Source organism: Fringilla coelebs, assembly GCF_963513975.1.
Source record: "Fringilla coelebs genome assembly, chromosome: 1".
In the NCBI taxonomy this organism is placed as follows: domain Eukaryota; kingdom Metazoa; phylum Chordata; class Aves; order Passeriformes; family Fringillidae; genus Fringilla; species Fringilla coelebs.
In genome coordinates this window covers 132,855,491-132,872,239 of record NC_140028.1, presented here as the reverse complement: position 1 = coordinate 132,872,239, position 16,749 = coordinate 132,855,491, and the positions used below count along the sequence as shown (strand labels likewise).

General features: G+C 39.0%; 1 protein-coding gene across 2 annotated transcripts in view; it reads left to right on the top strand.

Annotated features, from left to right (window-relative positions):
* The window catches only part of ST8SIA6 (ST8 alpha-N-acetyl-neuraminide alpha-2,8-sialyltransferase 6), a 37,859-nt gene extending 21,369 nt beyond the window's left edge, over positions 1 to 16,490 (top strand). For both annotated transcript variants that reach the window (XM_084206736.1, XM_084206735.1), the window contains exons 5-9: positions 4,850 to 4,994; positions 7,208 to 7,320; positions 8,478 to 8,570; positions 11,487 to 11,959; positions 16,116 to 16,490. In XM_084206736.1, the coding sequence (XP_084062862.1) occupies positions 4,850 to 4,994; positions 7,208 to 7,320; positions 8,478 to 8,570; positions 11,487 to 11,955 (820 nt within the window). In that variant the 3' untranslated portion in view covers positions 11,956 to 11,959; positions 16,116 to 16,490. The remainder of the gene's footprint in view (positions 1 to 4,849; positions 4,995 to 7,207; positions 7,321 to 8,477; positions 8,571 to 11,486; positions 11,960 to 16,115) is intronic.
* The last annotated feature ends 259 nt before the right edge of the window (positions 16,491 to 16,749 follow it).

Here is a 16,749-nt window from a genome sequence, read left to right as displayed (position 1 = left end):
AAAAGTGCATAGCAGCTGGAAAATAACATTATTTGTCTCATCTCAGAAGCCATACAATTTTGGTGACTTTCTTCAGGAAACCAGGATTTTTGTAAGGTCTCAGTGACCATGAACCCGAAGAAATTATTTGGATGCCATAGGCACAAAATTCTGTTCTAGCTGAAAAACAATGCGAACTTGGGTCCTGCATCCTTCAGCCACAAATGAAAAAATTCAGTGACAGTGTATGCTGAGCAACATATTCAGTGCAACTGTATTTGACTCTACATTGTCTAATGTGATCAAAACTTCCCAGACAAATGCAGCACACCTCTCCACTTAGGTTATTGACTGAGGTTATGACTGTACTTACTCGGTCCTATGAGAAATGTATTACCAGTCAAAATGGTGCAGTCTTTTATCTGGTTCTGATTTTGTTCCTCACTTATTACAAGTGACTGTTCTAGATAATGCAATCAAATCCTTTTTGCTTATCTTGGCATAAGAAATATCTGTGTTTGGAGTTATGCCTCAGGATTTAAAAATAACTCTTAGATATCACTCAGCTTCCAAATCCTTGCAGGAGAAATGTTGGAGGAAAAGGCTTCTCCAAATAAGAAACTGTCAGTAATAACCTCTGCTACAGAGGAGATATTTTCCAAAACTAGTGCCCTACAAAACTTGGGTACTTTGACTCAAGCTTCACCTTCAGTCTGCACTTGTCATGCATGACTGGATCATAAGTACCCTTTGTTCTGGTGCAAGCCCACAGTCTCTGATAAAAGCTGAACTTAAACCTTCTTACTGTAAGCTGCATTCATGTTCTGAAAGCTATGAGATGGATGCTCAGCCTGTATAGCAGCATCCTGTCTTCCAAGAGCTGCTTCCATATCTCAGGGTTTTCTCCCAGTCAGAACAGACAATGTATATCACTTTCTAGTCCAAAAAAACAAAAGTTACTTCTGTTTGGTGCTGTTATGATTTGACCCTTGTTTCTTATCCCACCATCTTAAGTTTCCCTCTCCCTAGGTGGCATGATACATGAGTTAAAATGTTGTCTTGGCTTTGCAACACCTCACATGGAGCCCCTGTAGGGTACGTGTGTTAGTCTTATAAAGCAAATGCTCTTCAGTGAGTTCTCACCTCCTGACAAACCACATATGAATGACATTAACACTCTGATGAAATTGAAGTAATAGGTTGCTTGAACTGCCCAGTCTCTAACCCTTCCTCATCGTTTGCTGTCAGTTGTAGATTATCACATGTCAGAGCTTGTATGAAGTCCTGTGTGAGCAGATTGCTGAATATATTGTCATGGGTATTGCTGTCTGCAGGCTACATGCATTCCCACTGGAGCTCTGTACAGGGATGCTTGAGCACAGAGGGATTCTCTGTCATCATTTGATCCAAGTAAAATGTTTCTATTGTTACCATCAAATTTTTAGCATGGATGCTCTAAGAATATTTGTCATTACTCAGTGTATATTCTATTATTCTTACTGTATTTGTGGACTAGGTTGGCTCTATTTCTCTGTTTTACTTTCTCAGCGAATCCATAATATTAATTTAAACTATTACTTTCTTATTAATTCTGACATCTGTTTTTCTTCCCCACTGTTTCTGCTTTCATTGAAGCACTTGTTCTTGTGGAATGAGTAATAAAAAGCAAAAACATGTCATCTCTATTAATGAATGGGATCTGTTATCAGTTTGCCTTTTCAGGGTCTGGTAGGCATCACACAAAAGAGCTGTTTTACTAAATTCGGCAGGAATTTTCTGGCATTGTTCCTTCTCCTCTGAATGTCCAGTGGTTGACACAGATAATGTTTAGGCCTGCTTCATTTAGCTTCAAGAAAATAAACAAGGAAATCAACATTAAGGGTTATGTAATTCCTCATTTCTCTGTGGGTGCCAGGGAGCTGTAAAGGACAGCTGCTTCCTGAGGAACAGGGTGTGGGATCCCAACACAGTAACCTGGGCAGCAGAGCAGAAACTGGTAGCTGGGCTTATCCCACCTCAGCCAGGAATAGGGCAGCCCTAGCCCAGGTATGGGCGCTTCCCTGGGAACAGGATGGACACAACTGGAGACTGGCCCTGCTGTGGTGTTGCTGGGGCAGTGACTGATGGCTCTGGAAGATTGAAATAGGGTCTTGGACGCTAGGCAGGATAGGGGCAGCTCCAGGGTGCTGGACAGTAGTGAGGCTTGCTAGTGCCCTCAGGACCTGACAGTGAGATCTGAATGCTCTTACTGCAACAGTATTTATTAAGACTAGAATGACCTGCTTATAGCAAAAAGTGACATTAAAGAAAAGCAAGTATGCTCCAGTCAAAAATCACTGGTTCAATAACATCCAGTGTTCCCAGACACCCATCATTTGACTCTACTGCCTTACTGCACCCTTTTTACTTTGCCATATATTTAAAGTAGGATACTATACACACACAGAGAATTGTTCTCACTGCTGGTTGTCTCCTGACCACAGAGCATAGTCACAGTTCCCTCCACAGCCTTGAACCTCATGGTTCTCATTAGCCACAGATCTTCCCTGCCCCTTAAGGTTTTGAGCAGGGCAGTGGGAATCACCATGTTTGGGGAGTGGAGTCAAATTCAGCTTATGGAAATCTGAACCCTACTAGTTCCTCTCTCAGGAGTGACATTTCCTGGTTACTCTCTGGTTGTTTCAAATCTGTGCCATCCCAGCACTCAGTTTTTCCTCACACATTTGAGAACTCAGTATTCAAAATGTGTTAATATATACCAGTAAGTCATCTGACAACTGAAATGGTCCTTCCCTCCTTCCTTCCTTCCTTCCTTCCTTCCTTCCTTCCTTCCTTCCTTCCTTCCTTCCTTCCTTCCTTCCTTCCTTCCTTCCTTCCTTCCTTCCTTCCTTCCTTCCTTCCTTCCTTCCTTCCTTCCTTCCTTCCTTCCTTCCTTCCTTCCTTCCTTCCTTCCTTCCTTCCTTCCTTCCTTCCTTCCTTCCTTCCTTCCTTCCTTCCTTCCTTCCTTCCTTCCTTCCTTCCTTCCTTCCTTCCTTCCTTCCTTCCTTCCTTCCTTCCTTCCTTCCTTCCTTCCTTCCTTCCTTCCTTCCTTCCTTCCTTCCTTCCTTCCTTCCTTCCTTCCTTCCTTCCTTCCTTCCTTCCTTCCTTCCTTCCTTCCTTCCTTCCTTCCTTCCTTCCTTCCTTCCTTCCTTCCTTCCTTCCTTCCTTCCTTCCTTCCTTCCTTCCTTCCTTCCTTCCTTCCTTCCTTCCTTCCTTCCTTCCTTCCTTCCTTCCTTCCTTCCTTCCTTCCTTCCTTCCTTCCTTCCTTCCTTCCTTCCTTCCCTCCTTCCTTCCCTCCTTCCTTCCTTCCTTCCCTCCTTCCTTCCCTCCTTCCTTCCTCCCTCCCTCCCTCCCTCCCTCCCTTCCGTTCCCCTCCCCCCCCATTTTGACCATTTTGTCAAGAGAAGTGAGATTGAGAGTTATCCCAGACCTGTTCATTCTTTTTCCTGTCTTCCAAGAAACATAATCTTTAGGTTCTTCTAGGTGCTGGACTATGCTTCAGTTACATCAGAAACCTTAAATTATTATTATTATTTATAACATTTTATAAAATTTTTTTTGTTTGTTTTTTTTTTTTTTTTTATTTTTTATTATTGTTATTGTTGTGTTTTCTCTGCCTACGCTGTTGATAAAGTGAAATGAAACAACTTCTGTTAGCTGTGTCTTACGCCATTAAAGTCAGCTCACTTTCAGGCAGAGTTAATATTTAACTGGTTTCAAGAATTTGTTTTACTTTACACATTGAAACAGTATGAAATAAAACTTTTCATTTGGCTCTAATGATAAATTTTTTTCTTCTCAATTAACCTTCAGTGTGGTATTTTCAAAATTCTGGGAAATTCTGTTGTAAAAGTACTTTGTCTAAATTGTTAGTAGTTCTCTTAGTATCTCACCTAATGAGAAAGCTGTGTCCTAGCAATTGCAATAATGTCTGTCCATGAATATTTCAGCCTTACAGCCTGAAAATCAGATCCCATGGCAGCAGAGAGGACATTGTTGCTATACCAAAATGAATTATAGTGTTTTGGGTCTGATTTCAAAGGTCTGGTAGGGAATTTAGGTTAATTTCTTTTCACTGTTAATAATGTAGAATGTTTGCACACATAATATTTTTATAAGTTTGTAGGTAACAGGAATTGTAAGATGAGTAATAGTCTTCACTCCCACAAAGGTTTGAGTGAATCCCGTCAATTTTTATTTATTTCAGGACTTCTGCTGGGTGTTTTGGGGAGCAGCTAGGCTATCTGTCTAGCACATCTGTCTTCTTTATGTGCAAGTTGGGATGTAATTTATTTAATGCCTGTGGTACTGTGCAAAGGAAAATTGTGATGAACAGTTGCAGAAATTAATTATTAATTAATTGGCTTGCAACCATCTAGATGTTCAGTAAGTACCACTGCCAGTACCTTCCACCTCTATCTCTTTTATTTCCTTTTTTTTTCCTTCTTCAGCCTTCTAGTTTCTTACAACCATTTGTTCAATATTGGTGAAAATCACATTTTTAATTCTTCAGGGACTGAAGTCTCTCAGTGTTTCTATATTAATCTTAGCAATTAATAATATTGAGGAGATTGATTACAGCTTTTTCTCTGTGGGAAAAGGACACCAAGAGATAAAAAAAGTTATCAGTTCTTGCTCTGATTAGTTTCTGAACATTTGCTGTGAAAATGGACTTGCATAGCAAAGCAAGTCAAAGGAAATGGCATCACAGAATGTTAATATAGCCTTTTGCTGCTAGTTAATTCCAACTGGTGTTCATTGGTCTGGCTCTCTAGCACTGCCTTTCTACTTATTTGCCTCTCTGAGCAGGTTTTGTTTGTGTTTTTTGCAGGTCAGAATTAGCTTCCTGCTGTGATGCAGTTCACAATTTTATTGCTTCTCAAAACAACAGTCCGCTGGGAAGTAACATGAGTTACGAAGTGGACAGTAAAAAGACTATCCTCATTACAGAGGACATTTTTAAGATGCTGCCTGTGGTAAGAACTGTATATTTTTCATGTTATTATAATGACAGTATATGTATTTTGGGTTAGTAATTGAGATGCCGTGATTCCTCTGGAAGAGACCCGTCAGCCCCTTACGCACTGTATGCACTTTTTTCACCTTGCAAGGTGTTTTCCCCTCCCCCCACCCTTCCTCTGCAGCGGTAGAGGCATTTATAGATATCATAGATCAGAGATTGGAGATAGAGTTGCTACAGAACACTGGCTTGGCAGCCAGTTGAATTCAAGAGCAAACACTCTGAAAATATTGCCTTGCTTTTATCATTCACGTTTTTAAAGGCATTTCAGTCTGGAAAAACATTTCATATTCTTCATATGCCCGTGCCATTTCCAGTGCAGGCTTGGGCATGTAAGTTATGAAAGGTATTTTGGTGGTAAACGTGATACAGAATAGCATAGAACATCAGGGAGAAGAACAGAGAAATTTTATTTGGAAGGGACCCACAATGATCACAACTGCCTGATCAATTCAGGGCTGACCAAGTTAAAGCAAGTTATTAAGGACATGCTCTAAATGCCTCTTAAACACTGAGACCTGGGGACATCAACCTCTCTAGGAAGCCTGTTCCAGCAATCCTCTTGGTAAAGAAATGCTTTTTAATATACAGTCTAAACTTCCCCTGGTGCAGCTTGGAACCATTCTGATATGTCCTGTCACTGGATACAATGGAAATCAGCACCTTCCTCTCCCCTTCCCTTCCTCAGAGAGCAGTGAGATTACCTATTCTTTTCTCCAAAGTATACAAGTCCAAAGCCCTCAGTCACTCTTCATAGGAGATTCCCTCCAGCCCTTTCATTAGCTTTGGTACCTGCCAGGGCAGGGTGTTTGCACCAAGAAGCAAAGGTTGAGAAAAGGAATCAGATTTTGTACCTCAGGATTACAGTAGACATACAAGATGTTGAGACTAGACAAAGAGTTTGTATTTGGTTTCTTGAAGCTAAGGGTGCATGGGAGCCCTCTTACCCATCTCTGGCATTCTTGATTTGTGAGATCCCAGCTACCATGAGTCTAGTTCTTCCTAACACTGCTGTGAATCGGTGACTCCATTGCAATAGAGGTCATAGTAATTCCAAATTTAAGCTGGAAAAATGAAAAAGTAGTATGCTTTATGTGCACATATACATGCTAAGGTAGCCAGAATTGCCTGGCCTTTGTGTTCTCCTACCATCCTTTCAGAATTAAACAAAATATTTGAACATGTTGTTCTGTAATATATTGCCAGGCAAATATGATGTTTGCCACTTTCCCCACACTTTTTGCCTTGTTCATAACAGTGTCCCTTCTTGCTTCTCTTTGGGCAAGCTGGTGAGAGAAGAAAGAAGGATAGTGCTTTCCATAAGCGAGTTTTGACTTTTACAACTGGATTTAATTTCTGCACTCAAAATATCCCAGCTGTTGGGCTCTGGTAAATGTCAGTGCTCCCACAGCAGAAGATGTTGAGCAAGATGTATGAAAAGTTTCTGAGACTGGGATAACAGCCAGCTATATTAACATCAGCCTAAATAGCCAACAATTTGCATTAATTTTCTAGGTTGTGAACTGTGCTGGTTCTCAAGTGGATGCACTTAGCTCCCACTCAGCTTCCCCACTTCAAGACAGCAAGCTGTATAAAGAAGAGGAGCAGAGAGGGTGAACAGCCAGGAACAGTAACCTCTTCTGTGAGGCCTCACATTCACAAGAGTTAAGCCAGGCACATCGTTATCCTTTAGAGCATCTCCAGGTTTCCCTAAATTCATTATTCTGATTCAAATGTAACTGTGTGATGACAAAAGAGAGGAGAATTTACAAAGTCACCTTCTATTACCTGAGAAAGTAAATTAGTATATGAAAACCCCTAGTCTGTTACAGTGCAAAGGAAAATGAGTAATTTGAAACTATCTTCAGTATAAATTAGTTCCTTAGTTTGTCAAGGTTGCAATCCACTACTAGATAGTTTTAGGGTTAAGTGTATTTAAAAGCTACCCAGTTTTAACAATCCAGTGTTATTCTCTCAAAGTTCTGATAGCAGAAGCAACAGTTGTCTGTTGGTGTCTACTTATGGCTCTTGGCTGTCTGGGTTTGGCAATCCTGTCTGCTAAATAGTGAATGCTTTTACTGGGATTTACCAGTTTAAACCTGCAAGAGCAAATATTCGCAAAGAAACAATCAAAACACTTATTGGCTGCATCTTTTTATTTGTTTGCAGTCCTCTCCTCTTTCAGTCTATCCCTTCAAGAACTGTGCTGTGGTTGGAAATGGAGGCATTTTGAAAAATTCCAGCTGTGGAGCTGAAATTGATAGTTCTGACTTTGTGTTCAGGTAGGAGCTGCTTCATTTTCCTGAAGTGTCCAACATTCTAAAAGCTCAGCAGGATTGGAAGTGTGCCAATGCCAGTTTGTAGCAATGAGGAAGAATCTTGACAATTCACTATTTCTTCCTCTTTAAGGATACTTCTGCTTTGTAGTTTACAGAATGCTGCTTTCTAATTAAAGAGCATGCTGGATGATACATGTATAATCTGTGATAGCTAAGTCACCTTGCAGTTATGTGAAATGTGATTATCTGAGAACCTGACATTTCTGGTCATTTAACATCCTTCAGGAGACTGGTATTAAATGTCACATGTGTATCTCTGGTTTAACAAAGCGTTTACTTAGCCATACTTTGGCTCACCCATGTAGCTACTTAATTGCCCCAATATTTGTTTCATCTGTTACTCATTTAAAAAATTAAGCATTTATTTACGTAGTGTTTTTAATTTCCCTGGACAGACTGGGAGAAAACCAGGCACAGTCAGAGTGTAATTTTGCCCACATCTCAGTATGTGACTCACAGTTTGTAGTTCATGCAAAGAAACAGAGCAACAGAGGGAAGGTTCTTTTCTCAGTGATGTCCAATCACACAGCATGCTGGATTTCATTTCCTTTTCTTATTTTTCCCTAAAATTTGGGCTTTTGAAAAGCTAAAAAAAAAAAAAATTCTTTCCATTTAGATAACCGTTTTAATAAAAATGGGAAGTCGCTGTACTAAGATGCTAAACTTATTAAGTGCCTGAATTTAAGAAAATGCTTTCTTTGCATTTTACAGAAATCACTGTTTCTGTGATAGGGCAAATTATGCTGTTGTTAGAAGACACAGTCGAAGACTTTCAGCAGAAATGCATTGTTTAGGCAAGAGGGGCAATATTTGCTAGCAGCGAGCATAGGGGATTCATAGACTACTGAGATTTTGACTGTGCTCCTGGTTTTTGATACGATTTATGAAAATGAGCTCTCTGTGCCCTATTTTAACCATCTGTACAGTAGATTAAATATCTTTACTAGAAGTGCTGTAAGCCTTATTTAATATTTGTAAAGTGCTTAGACATCCCTGGGAGCTGACGTTAAAGTGTCATTGCACAAGAGAGGAATTTGCAAATAGTAACTGTAAATCATTTCTGGTGCACATCTGTTTAAGCAAATGTTTCTCAATTTCAGGTGTAACCTCCCTCCAACCACAGGAAACATTAGCAAAGATGTTGGCAATAAAACAAACCTTGTGACTGTTAATCCAAGTATCATAGCTCAGAAGTGAGTACTACTGCAAATCTGTTTCTGTGCAATGGTGTATAATTGTTTTACATGATTTAGCTTATTATGGAACTCCATTGGGATACCAGCATAGAGAGCAGTGCTTGTAGGTTACTTCATTAAGCCTTAGTTTCCATGTAAAATATCTACTAGTCTAAATAGAAATCTTCTAAACCTGGCCTTTTTTGTAGTATAGAGGAGTCAGCAATACCCAGATTAGCAAGATACCTTGGCTGATACTAGTCAGCAATTTATGGCAGGGTAAAATTGGTGATTGTAAACCCAAGCCTCTTCTTTTTCCTCCATGACCCTCATGACCCCAAGTGTTTAGAAAGGACTTGTAATCATAAATCAGGAAAGGCTGGAAATGTGTGCCTGACTCTTATCAGCAGGACTGTGAGCATGTGTTCTTAGGTAATGTGCTTGGAGGCTATTCTGATGAAGGCTGTTTTCTGAATGGAGGCCCAGCTTCTGTAATCCATTTTTTCAATCCATATGAAAGCTACTTGCTCACACACTTTTTTTCTCAGTAGAGGTGGGGTTTTTTTCGCCTTCTTGATGAAAAGAAAATCTAATAAGGCCAGCCTGACTAATCTGACATCTTCAGGCTGGAACTGCAGCTTATCTATGAAAAGGACTGCTGTGCCATGTTATTTACTGCTGGCTAATCTCACTGTATTTTATTGTCTGTCATAACTGTATTGTCAAAGAGACAACATAAGGAAAAGCTTTTTTTTTTTTTTTCCTCCTTTAAAGGAAGAAGGAAAAAGTACAGTGAGTACATAGAAATTAATAACAGACATTTTTCGTTGATTCAGGGATAGAACTTCATTTTTTGCAATGAGTACTATGTTAATGCTTACCCAAACCTTTTTGACTTTAATGAAGATGAATTATTGCTTCTCCAAAACTAGATTTAACTCATTGATGTTAGTGGGGCTGCACAGGGTTATGAGGAAGGGAAATTGTCCAATGACTCAGCATCCTTGGTGACTTCTGACCAATTTTTCTGGGCTTAATCAAAGTGTACTGCCACAGCTGCACTCATTTTTTAGCCAAATCAAGTCACACTAGGGTTAATAGGAGTTACACTGAAGAAAATGGGAGATAAGCCTGTGGGAGGATTAAGTGAGAGTACAAGAGGACTTTATGATTTTTAAAAAGTATTTATTTAAATATTCAGAGGAAACTGCAAATGCTTTTGAAGAAGCAGGAGGAAGCAGCCTGGTACCACTTAGCAGAACCAAGCTTGTTTCTTCTCTCAGAAGACCTATTCTGACACTATTCCCTGTAATTTCTAATTCTCTGTTTGCATACTGGCTTAGTCTGATGTTATTATTGTTAACGTTAATCAGCTTTTCAACTGTGTTTGTCAGGGTGAACTGACAAACATGTAGGTGAACTCTCTTGCAGAAAAGCACAGCTCTTATGTGTCCTAATTAAACTGGCCTACACTTCTTACAGTGGCAGAGCTGGAAAGGAGATTGGTACACTGATAAATTGTCCAGGTTTCTAGCTAAGGAAGAATAGAGATTTGAATTCTGTCCTGGAGGCTCAGTATTTTACAGTGAATAAAAACAGAGAAAATTCTTGTAGCAGAGGCCAGAAATTCACCCTTCAACCACTTTTCCTAAACATAGGCTCAGGCATTTCTTGCTTATTTTGGCTGTGTGACTCTTATATGCACATAGGTTCGGGGTCAAAAAGAGGGCCTGAGTCACCCTCATTCATTTTGTTTCAGAGTCTGGTGGTAATGGCACTTACCTTGTAAGTAGAAGCTGTAAGTTTAAACCCCTTCAGGTTGAGAAAGTGTGTATCACTCCTTGGATTAGTTGTGCCAGAGGTAATTCTTCCATGAATGCTTTGAATGGAAATGGCAGGGGCTGCTGTCCTCTGTTTCAAAGTGCTGAATAAAAAGTGAGTTTGAACCTACTCAAGTTGTGAAGGGAAATGAAACCAATTTTTCCAGCTTCTGCTGGAGTAGTTTGTAAAAAGTGGACTCTAATAGCCTTTAAAAGGTGAAAATACTCTGCTCAAATAGACAACTGCCTACAAAAGAGGACTCAGTCCTTTGAGTCCCAAAGGGGGTGGAAGCTCCATATGTTGTGGTGATGTAGAAAATTCAGATCTATAGAGGACATGAATTGAGTGATCCCCTTGCATACATCACTTCTCAGATAACTTGGGAATTCCACTAGTCAGTATTTGGGAGCACAGGATTAAGCAGTGGTGAGAGCAAAGACTCTTTGCTCTTTGTTGGTGACTGAAAGCATCTGAGAATAAATCCTCATCATTTGTGAAGTTAAAGCTCTAAGTCTTTATGATCTCCATGTGTTCCCTTTGTAGTTGAAGGACATAAACAGGGATGCCTTTATTTTTAGCTATTTTAAAAGTATATCCTGCACTTGAGTGTGCACTAATCTTTAACACTCCAAGACTGCTCACATGTATCCTTGGATTTCCACACAGGGCAGACACAGAGATTTTGAAGAGAAATTTTTGTATACCTGTTGATGTAAGAAAAAAGTTTCACAAATACATACGGTATATATTGTAAGTGTGTGTATTTTTAAACAGAGAAAGTATGAGCACAATATTTTTTTTCATTCTTCCTAATTTCTTGTATTGATCAATTCTGTAAACACATCCTAGTCTCATTAGCAGTGGATTTGATCTGCTTCAGTATCTCCTGTGTTGCCAGTTCAATCCTATGTAGTGTGTTCTTATTATATAAGAGTCAGATTTTCATAGCTGCACATATGACAACATATAATAGGGTGATATAAATTTGCAGTGTAGACAGGCTGAACTGCTGCAGCAGAGTTCATAACATTTTAGCAAGTGCAGTTGTGCTGTTCTTGTCTGTAATGTTTGTGTCAATACTACATTCCATTCCTGAAATTTTGTACTTTGCAGATACAACAAGCTAAATGAAAAGAAGACCGAATTTCTGGAAAACATTGCGGTCTATGGAGATGCTTTTCTTTTACTGCCGGCGTTTTCCTTCAGAAGCAACACGGCCACTTCTTTTAAAGTGTACCACACTCTGAAAGAGTTCAAAGCAGCCCAAAGGGCAATATTTTTTCACCCCACTTATCTGAAAAGTCTTGCCCAGTTCTGGAGAACTAAGGGTGTGAAGGCCTACCGGTTGTCATCTGGTTTTATGATCACTAGTGCTGCTCTTGAGCTGTGTGAGAATGTGAAGCTCTATGGCTTCTGGCCTTTCTCAAAATCCACAGAGAAGATGCCAATCAGCCACCACTATTATGACAACCAGCTGCCTAAACCGGGTTTCCATGCAATGCCCAAAGAATACAACCAGATCCTTCAGCTTCATGGCAAAGGCATTTTGAAGTTGCAGTTTGGTAAATGTGAATCGGACTAAAAAGGTAGGTCCCATTCTTACCACGTGAAATGTCTTTATTTCGCTAATGTGCCAAGGGAAAACTTAGTTTACAAAGTGTGAGTCTGTTCTTCCTTAGAGTGACATTTCTACCATACTCTCAATGAAAGTTGTATTTCCAAATAAGTGAAAGATTGAATCTTTCTGAATAAATATGTATCACAGAGTTGAGAAATGTTTTCCAATTGTGCATATTAGAAGGGGAGCATAGCTAAGTAAAAATTATCCCCATAAATCATAGTCTATCAGAAGTGTCTCCTTATCTCAGTTACATGTCTCTGCCAACTTATGTTTGGTTTGTTATCAGTTCCCAGGTACCAGCCTCCTTTAAGAATTGCTTTATTTATCACACATTGTGATCTTCAGAATGGATAAGCATCTTCAGAGATGCCTAATCCTGTCCCAGCCTTTCCATGTGTATAGAGAGAGCAGAGTAAGGGTGAGGACTGTTCCATGTAGGGGAAGCATGCTTGGCTGGCCTCATTGCCTCTTGTGAAAGAGTAGAGATTGGAGCAGTGTGTGCTCACGGCCCAGGGCTGCGGAGCAGCTTGTGGGCAGCAGTGAGAGCTGCCATACACTACAGCAGATCTTGCTGAACATTTTACCTAGAGGCAGCTCAGAATCTGGGAGTTACAAATATAGGATGAAGTGTCATTTGTTTTCCTCTGTTCTGTCTGTCCAAACCCCTTGGATCTCTACCTTCTGTGTATTGGCTCAGAGAAATGCAGCACAGTCTGGCCTCCGACCTTGAGCCAATTTACTGTGTGCACACTAGAGATGACTCTGAAAAGATTTGTCTGCATGTTTTCAATCTTGATTTGCCCTCTTGACAAAGTAGGACCAATCTGTATAAATACTTCTTCATCTTTTAAGCTCAGAAAATCCTGAGCTCACAATACTGTTCTCAGTCTCCTTTCACAAGCCTCTATTTTCCCAGGGGGTCCAAGTTAATATAATAGTAAGTGAAGTGTACAGTAGAACTGCCATTGTATACTATATACTTTAATTGGACTGATGTAATTTCATGACTGTATTACTCAAGTTAAATAAATAGCATCATCTTGTTCAAGCCAGAAATTTCAATCTTAAAAGCTAAGGGCGCTTTTCTTCTGGCTAGGTTCTGAAATGTATTTGAAAATATCCTTTTTTGATATTTAGAAAACATGTTGTCAAAGATATGTTCACACTTACTTTATCATCAGAGAATGCTAAGTTTTAAAATAGCAGATTGTTAGCAGGAAGGCACAATTTTATTCCGTTTCAAGGGTTTTTTTAGAAATGGAAAAATAAATGACTTTCAGATTATTAAAATAAAATCAAACCTGTGCGAAGGGACCTAGAATCCATATAGTGAATCCATTATCCTCGTCCATGTCAGGAGATTACAGGAGGAATTGAATTGTATATATATGCACTTTCATTTTTTGCTTGTAAAAGGTTGCAGCATATTGGAAAGGTTAACAAATACATAATGTATTTTTTCTTAGTGGCTAAGCTGTTTATATCCAGCAGTTTCCACTGTCTTTGTTATTCCTATAATATAAATCATTGGAGACATATTGTGTAATTTTAATTGTAGTAACTACATGAGCTAAGAAAATGAAAGCCATCTCCTTAGAAATATTTACTCTAGAGAGAAGACAGAAGGCACAAAAATGTTTAAGTATCTGTATGTGTTAATTAAATGCTGTCCATGCTTGATAGACTGAAAACCACTTGTGGCCAAATTTGCCAAATAAGCTGTAAAGAAAAAAAAACCCAAGAAGAATAAGTTGTGCTGCCCTATTTACACTTATATTTACACTTATATAGAGAAAACCAAATACTTTCATTATGAGCTAGCATTCTGCTAGTATAAGCAACTATTAGAGATAAATGAAATTCTGTAGTGAGTATATTTTACTGAAGATGACCTTTTCTAAAAATTCAGCAATCTTCTTTCTCTTTTCCGTTGCCATTTTATGTTCTTCTCCATGCTCTGTGTTCTTTCCTCTTAGTGGGTAGCTGTTGGTTCCTTACACCAGTAGGTGCCCACAGAAGACTCAGGCAGAACCTCCCACACACATTCCTGGGACACAAAAGTTTGCTGCTGTAAATGAGAAGTGAAGGAAGCTTCTCTGCTGGGAGCACCTATAGGGAGAGTATAATCGCATCCCAGTGAATAATTTTTGGCAATGTTGCTCCTAAACACCATCCTTGCCAGTGGAATTTTTTTTTGCCTTAATATCCTCTCCTGTGCCTTTATGATTATGTTCAACAGACAATTACAGGTCGTGACTAAAGTCAGTGCCCACCTATCACAGAGGGTCAAACAGAAAATGCAGGAACAGCAAAATCTTGAAATATAATTAATGGTCTTTATTATTTTATATTAGATTACCAAATAATTTTTGCTATGCAGCTGAAGGAAGTCTTATTTTCTCATTGGTTTAACCTGATAAGGGCATGTCATTAGCTTCAAGTAAGTGTAGGTTCAAGGAGGGGAAATGACCTAATTCATATTTAAAAATAGAAAAAAAATGTGATTAGAAAAATTTTTAGATGATAAATTAATCAGACTGGCATAAATTTGATTGCCCAGAAGCCTGGTTAAAATGCAGATTTTGTCTGACCGAGAATCCATCAGGTTTTTTGTTTGCTAGGAAAAGACAGCAAGGCAGATGAGTATGTGTTGCTTTGACATACAAAACAGTAACTTTAAGCATCTGCTCAGAGGAGTCAGTCAACACAAAAAAAAAAAAAAAACCACACACAGAAAGGAAGAATGAAACTGAGACTCTGAGCTGGGGAAGAAAATAGTGCTCAATTGTCTGAGCAGGACTGAGGGAGGAGGGCCTGAGCAGAAGTGTGCAGGTGGTTAGGAGGTAAGAACTGCTGAACTCTCCTCTGCATATCTTATCTTACCTGAAAAGTTACAAGTAGGTATGAGTTTTTTAACTCCAACCATACAATTAAATGTGATCTAATTCTGACAGAGAGCAGCAGTGACTCCCTCCACTCAAGGTGGAGCTGCCAGAGCAGCATCCTTTAAAGCAAGGGGATGCCTGCATACTTTCTCAGCAGCTAACATCAAAAAGAATCATTTTTTTCCCAAACTGTGTCAGCATGTGATTTTTTTTAATCTTGAAATTTGCTGCAATCCAAGTAAGTGATAAATACTGTTACACATAACCTATTTATAACTGTAGAATTCCAACAAGAGCTTAAATTCAGTTGAAATTCTTTTGTGCTTGTAGTGTCCCGGTGTAGCTAGAGAAATAAGAACTAACCCACAGTTCAGTTATAATTACCTTGAGCAAAATGATACCACATTTTAAAATAAGGACACCTCTGGATTCCTGTCAAGCAGCCAAATTGCAGACTGTTCTTGACTTGGGCAAATATTATCCAATGTGAAATTAGTAGATATTAAAAGAAAGGTTTTCTGCCTCAGAATACCTGCAGTACAGCTTTTAAGCACACACTTTGCTCATGCATTCAGTGAATTAAATTTACATGTTAAGAATAATGTCAGTAATGAACCAAGTGAAGATAAATTGTTTCTGGTTTAATTAAAACCTATCAGAATAGAAAAGTATAGATTAAATCAAATGAGAATTTATGTTAGATTTCAATTCAAATGAGTAAGTATTTACAGATCTAGAAGGGTTTTGTTTTGGTTTTCCACAGCAGAACTATCCTGTTGAGGAAACAGAATAATTGCAATCTCAGGCAATTTCAAAATATGAATAAGATAATATAATTTAGAACCTATTCATATTCAAATTAGCAATGGATGTGTCCCCATGACGATACTGGCCAGACCTGGCCTTGGTTAGCTGAGGAAGCCTGAAGAGTCTGGAGCAGCTGGGATAAGTGTGAGTGGTTCTGGGGGTATCCAAATGAAGGAGTCCTCCTTTAGAAAACGCAGATGGTCGAGTTAGACCAGGCATGAGCATTCCAGCTTAGCCAGGGGAATTCTGAGAGCCTGTGATTCCATATAATAGGTCTGACAGACTCACAGCCTGAAATACAGATGGAAAGCTGATGCAGAAGGTGCAGTGCATACAAAGACTAAACTTTTGGCTTATTTCAAGGATAACAATAATTTTTCTCTACTAAACAAGAAATACCAATAACATATTTTATTGTTTTAATTTCAGGGTGATGATCCTAAGGAGACAATTTGTGTGTATCTCAGCAGTTCGGTGTTGGATTTGATGTGATGTGATTTTGTGAGCATTAAACTGCATATAATACAGTTCTACAATAATGCTACAATAGAGAAATATTTTACACTTGGGGAGAAAAGGGAGAGGTTTTTTCACACAGTGACTGCTACATTTAAAAAATTTTGAGTGATCATTTTTTAAAATACAAAGTAACAATTATTTGAAAAATTCTGAAACTCCTTACTCTTGGTTTAATGGTAGCAAAGCACAATCTCAGAATGGTGGCAATATGTGACATTCATCATGTTTTGCTTCTAGAGGATCATTAAAATATTTTGACACATGATCTCTGGTTTTGTTGCTATCACGTAGTATAGGCAATAGTCTCTGTATGGTGGCTGCATGAGGTGGCAGTGAACGTTTTCAATTAAGAACTTCATCCTGTAAATACTGGCATTTTTCTACATGAAAGAAGTGATGAGAAAAGCTGAAGAGGAGTAATTAATTCAGAGCCATGTCATTCTTAGTTTGTCCCAGGGTGCACAGATGAGAAAATCCCTCAGGTCAGAGGTAGTTAAGTGGTTTATGAGCTTTCATTCTGTGGGCAGTAAGTAGTGCTGTGGAT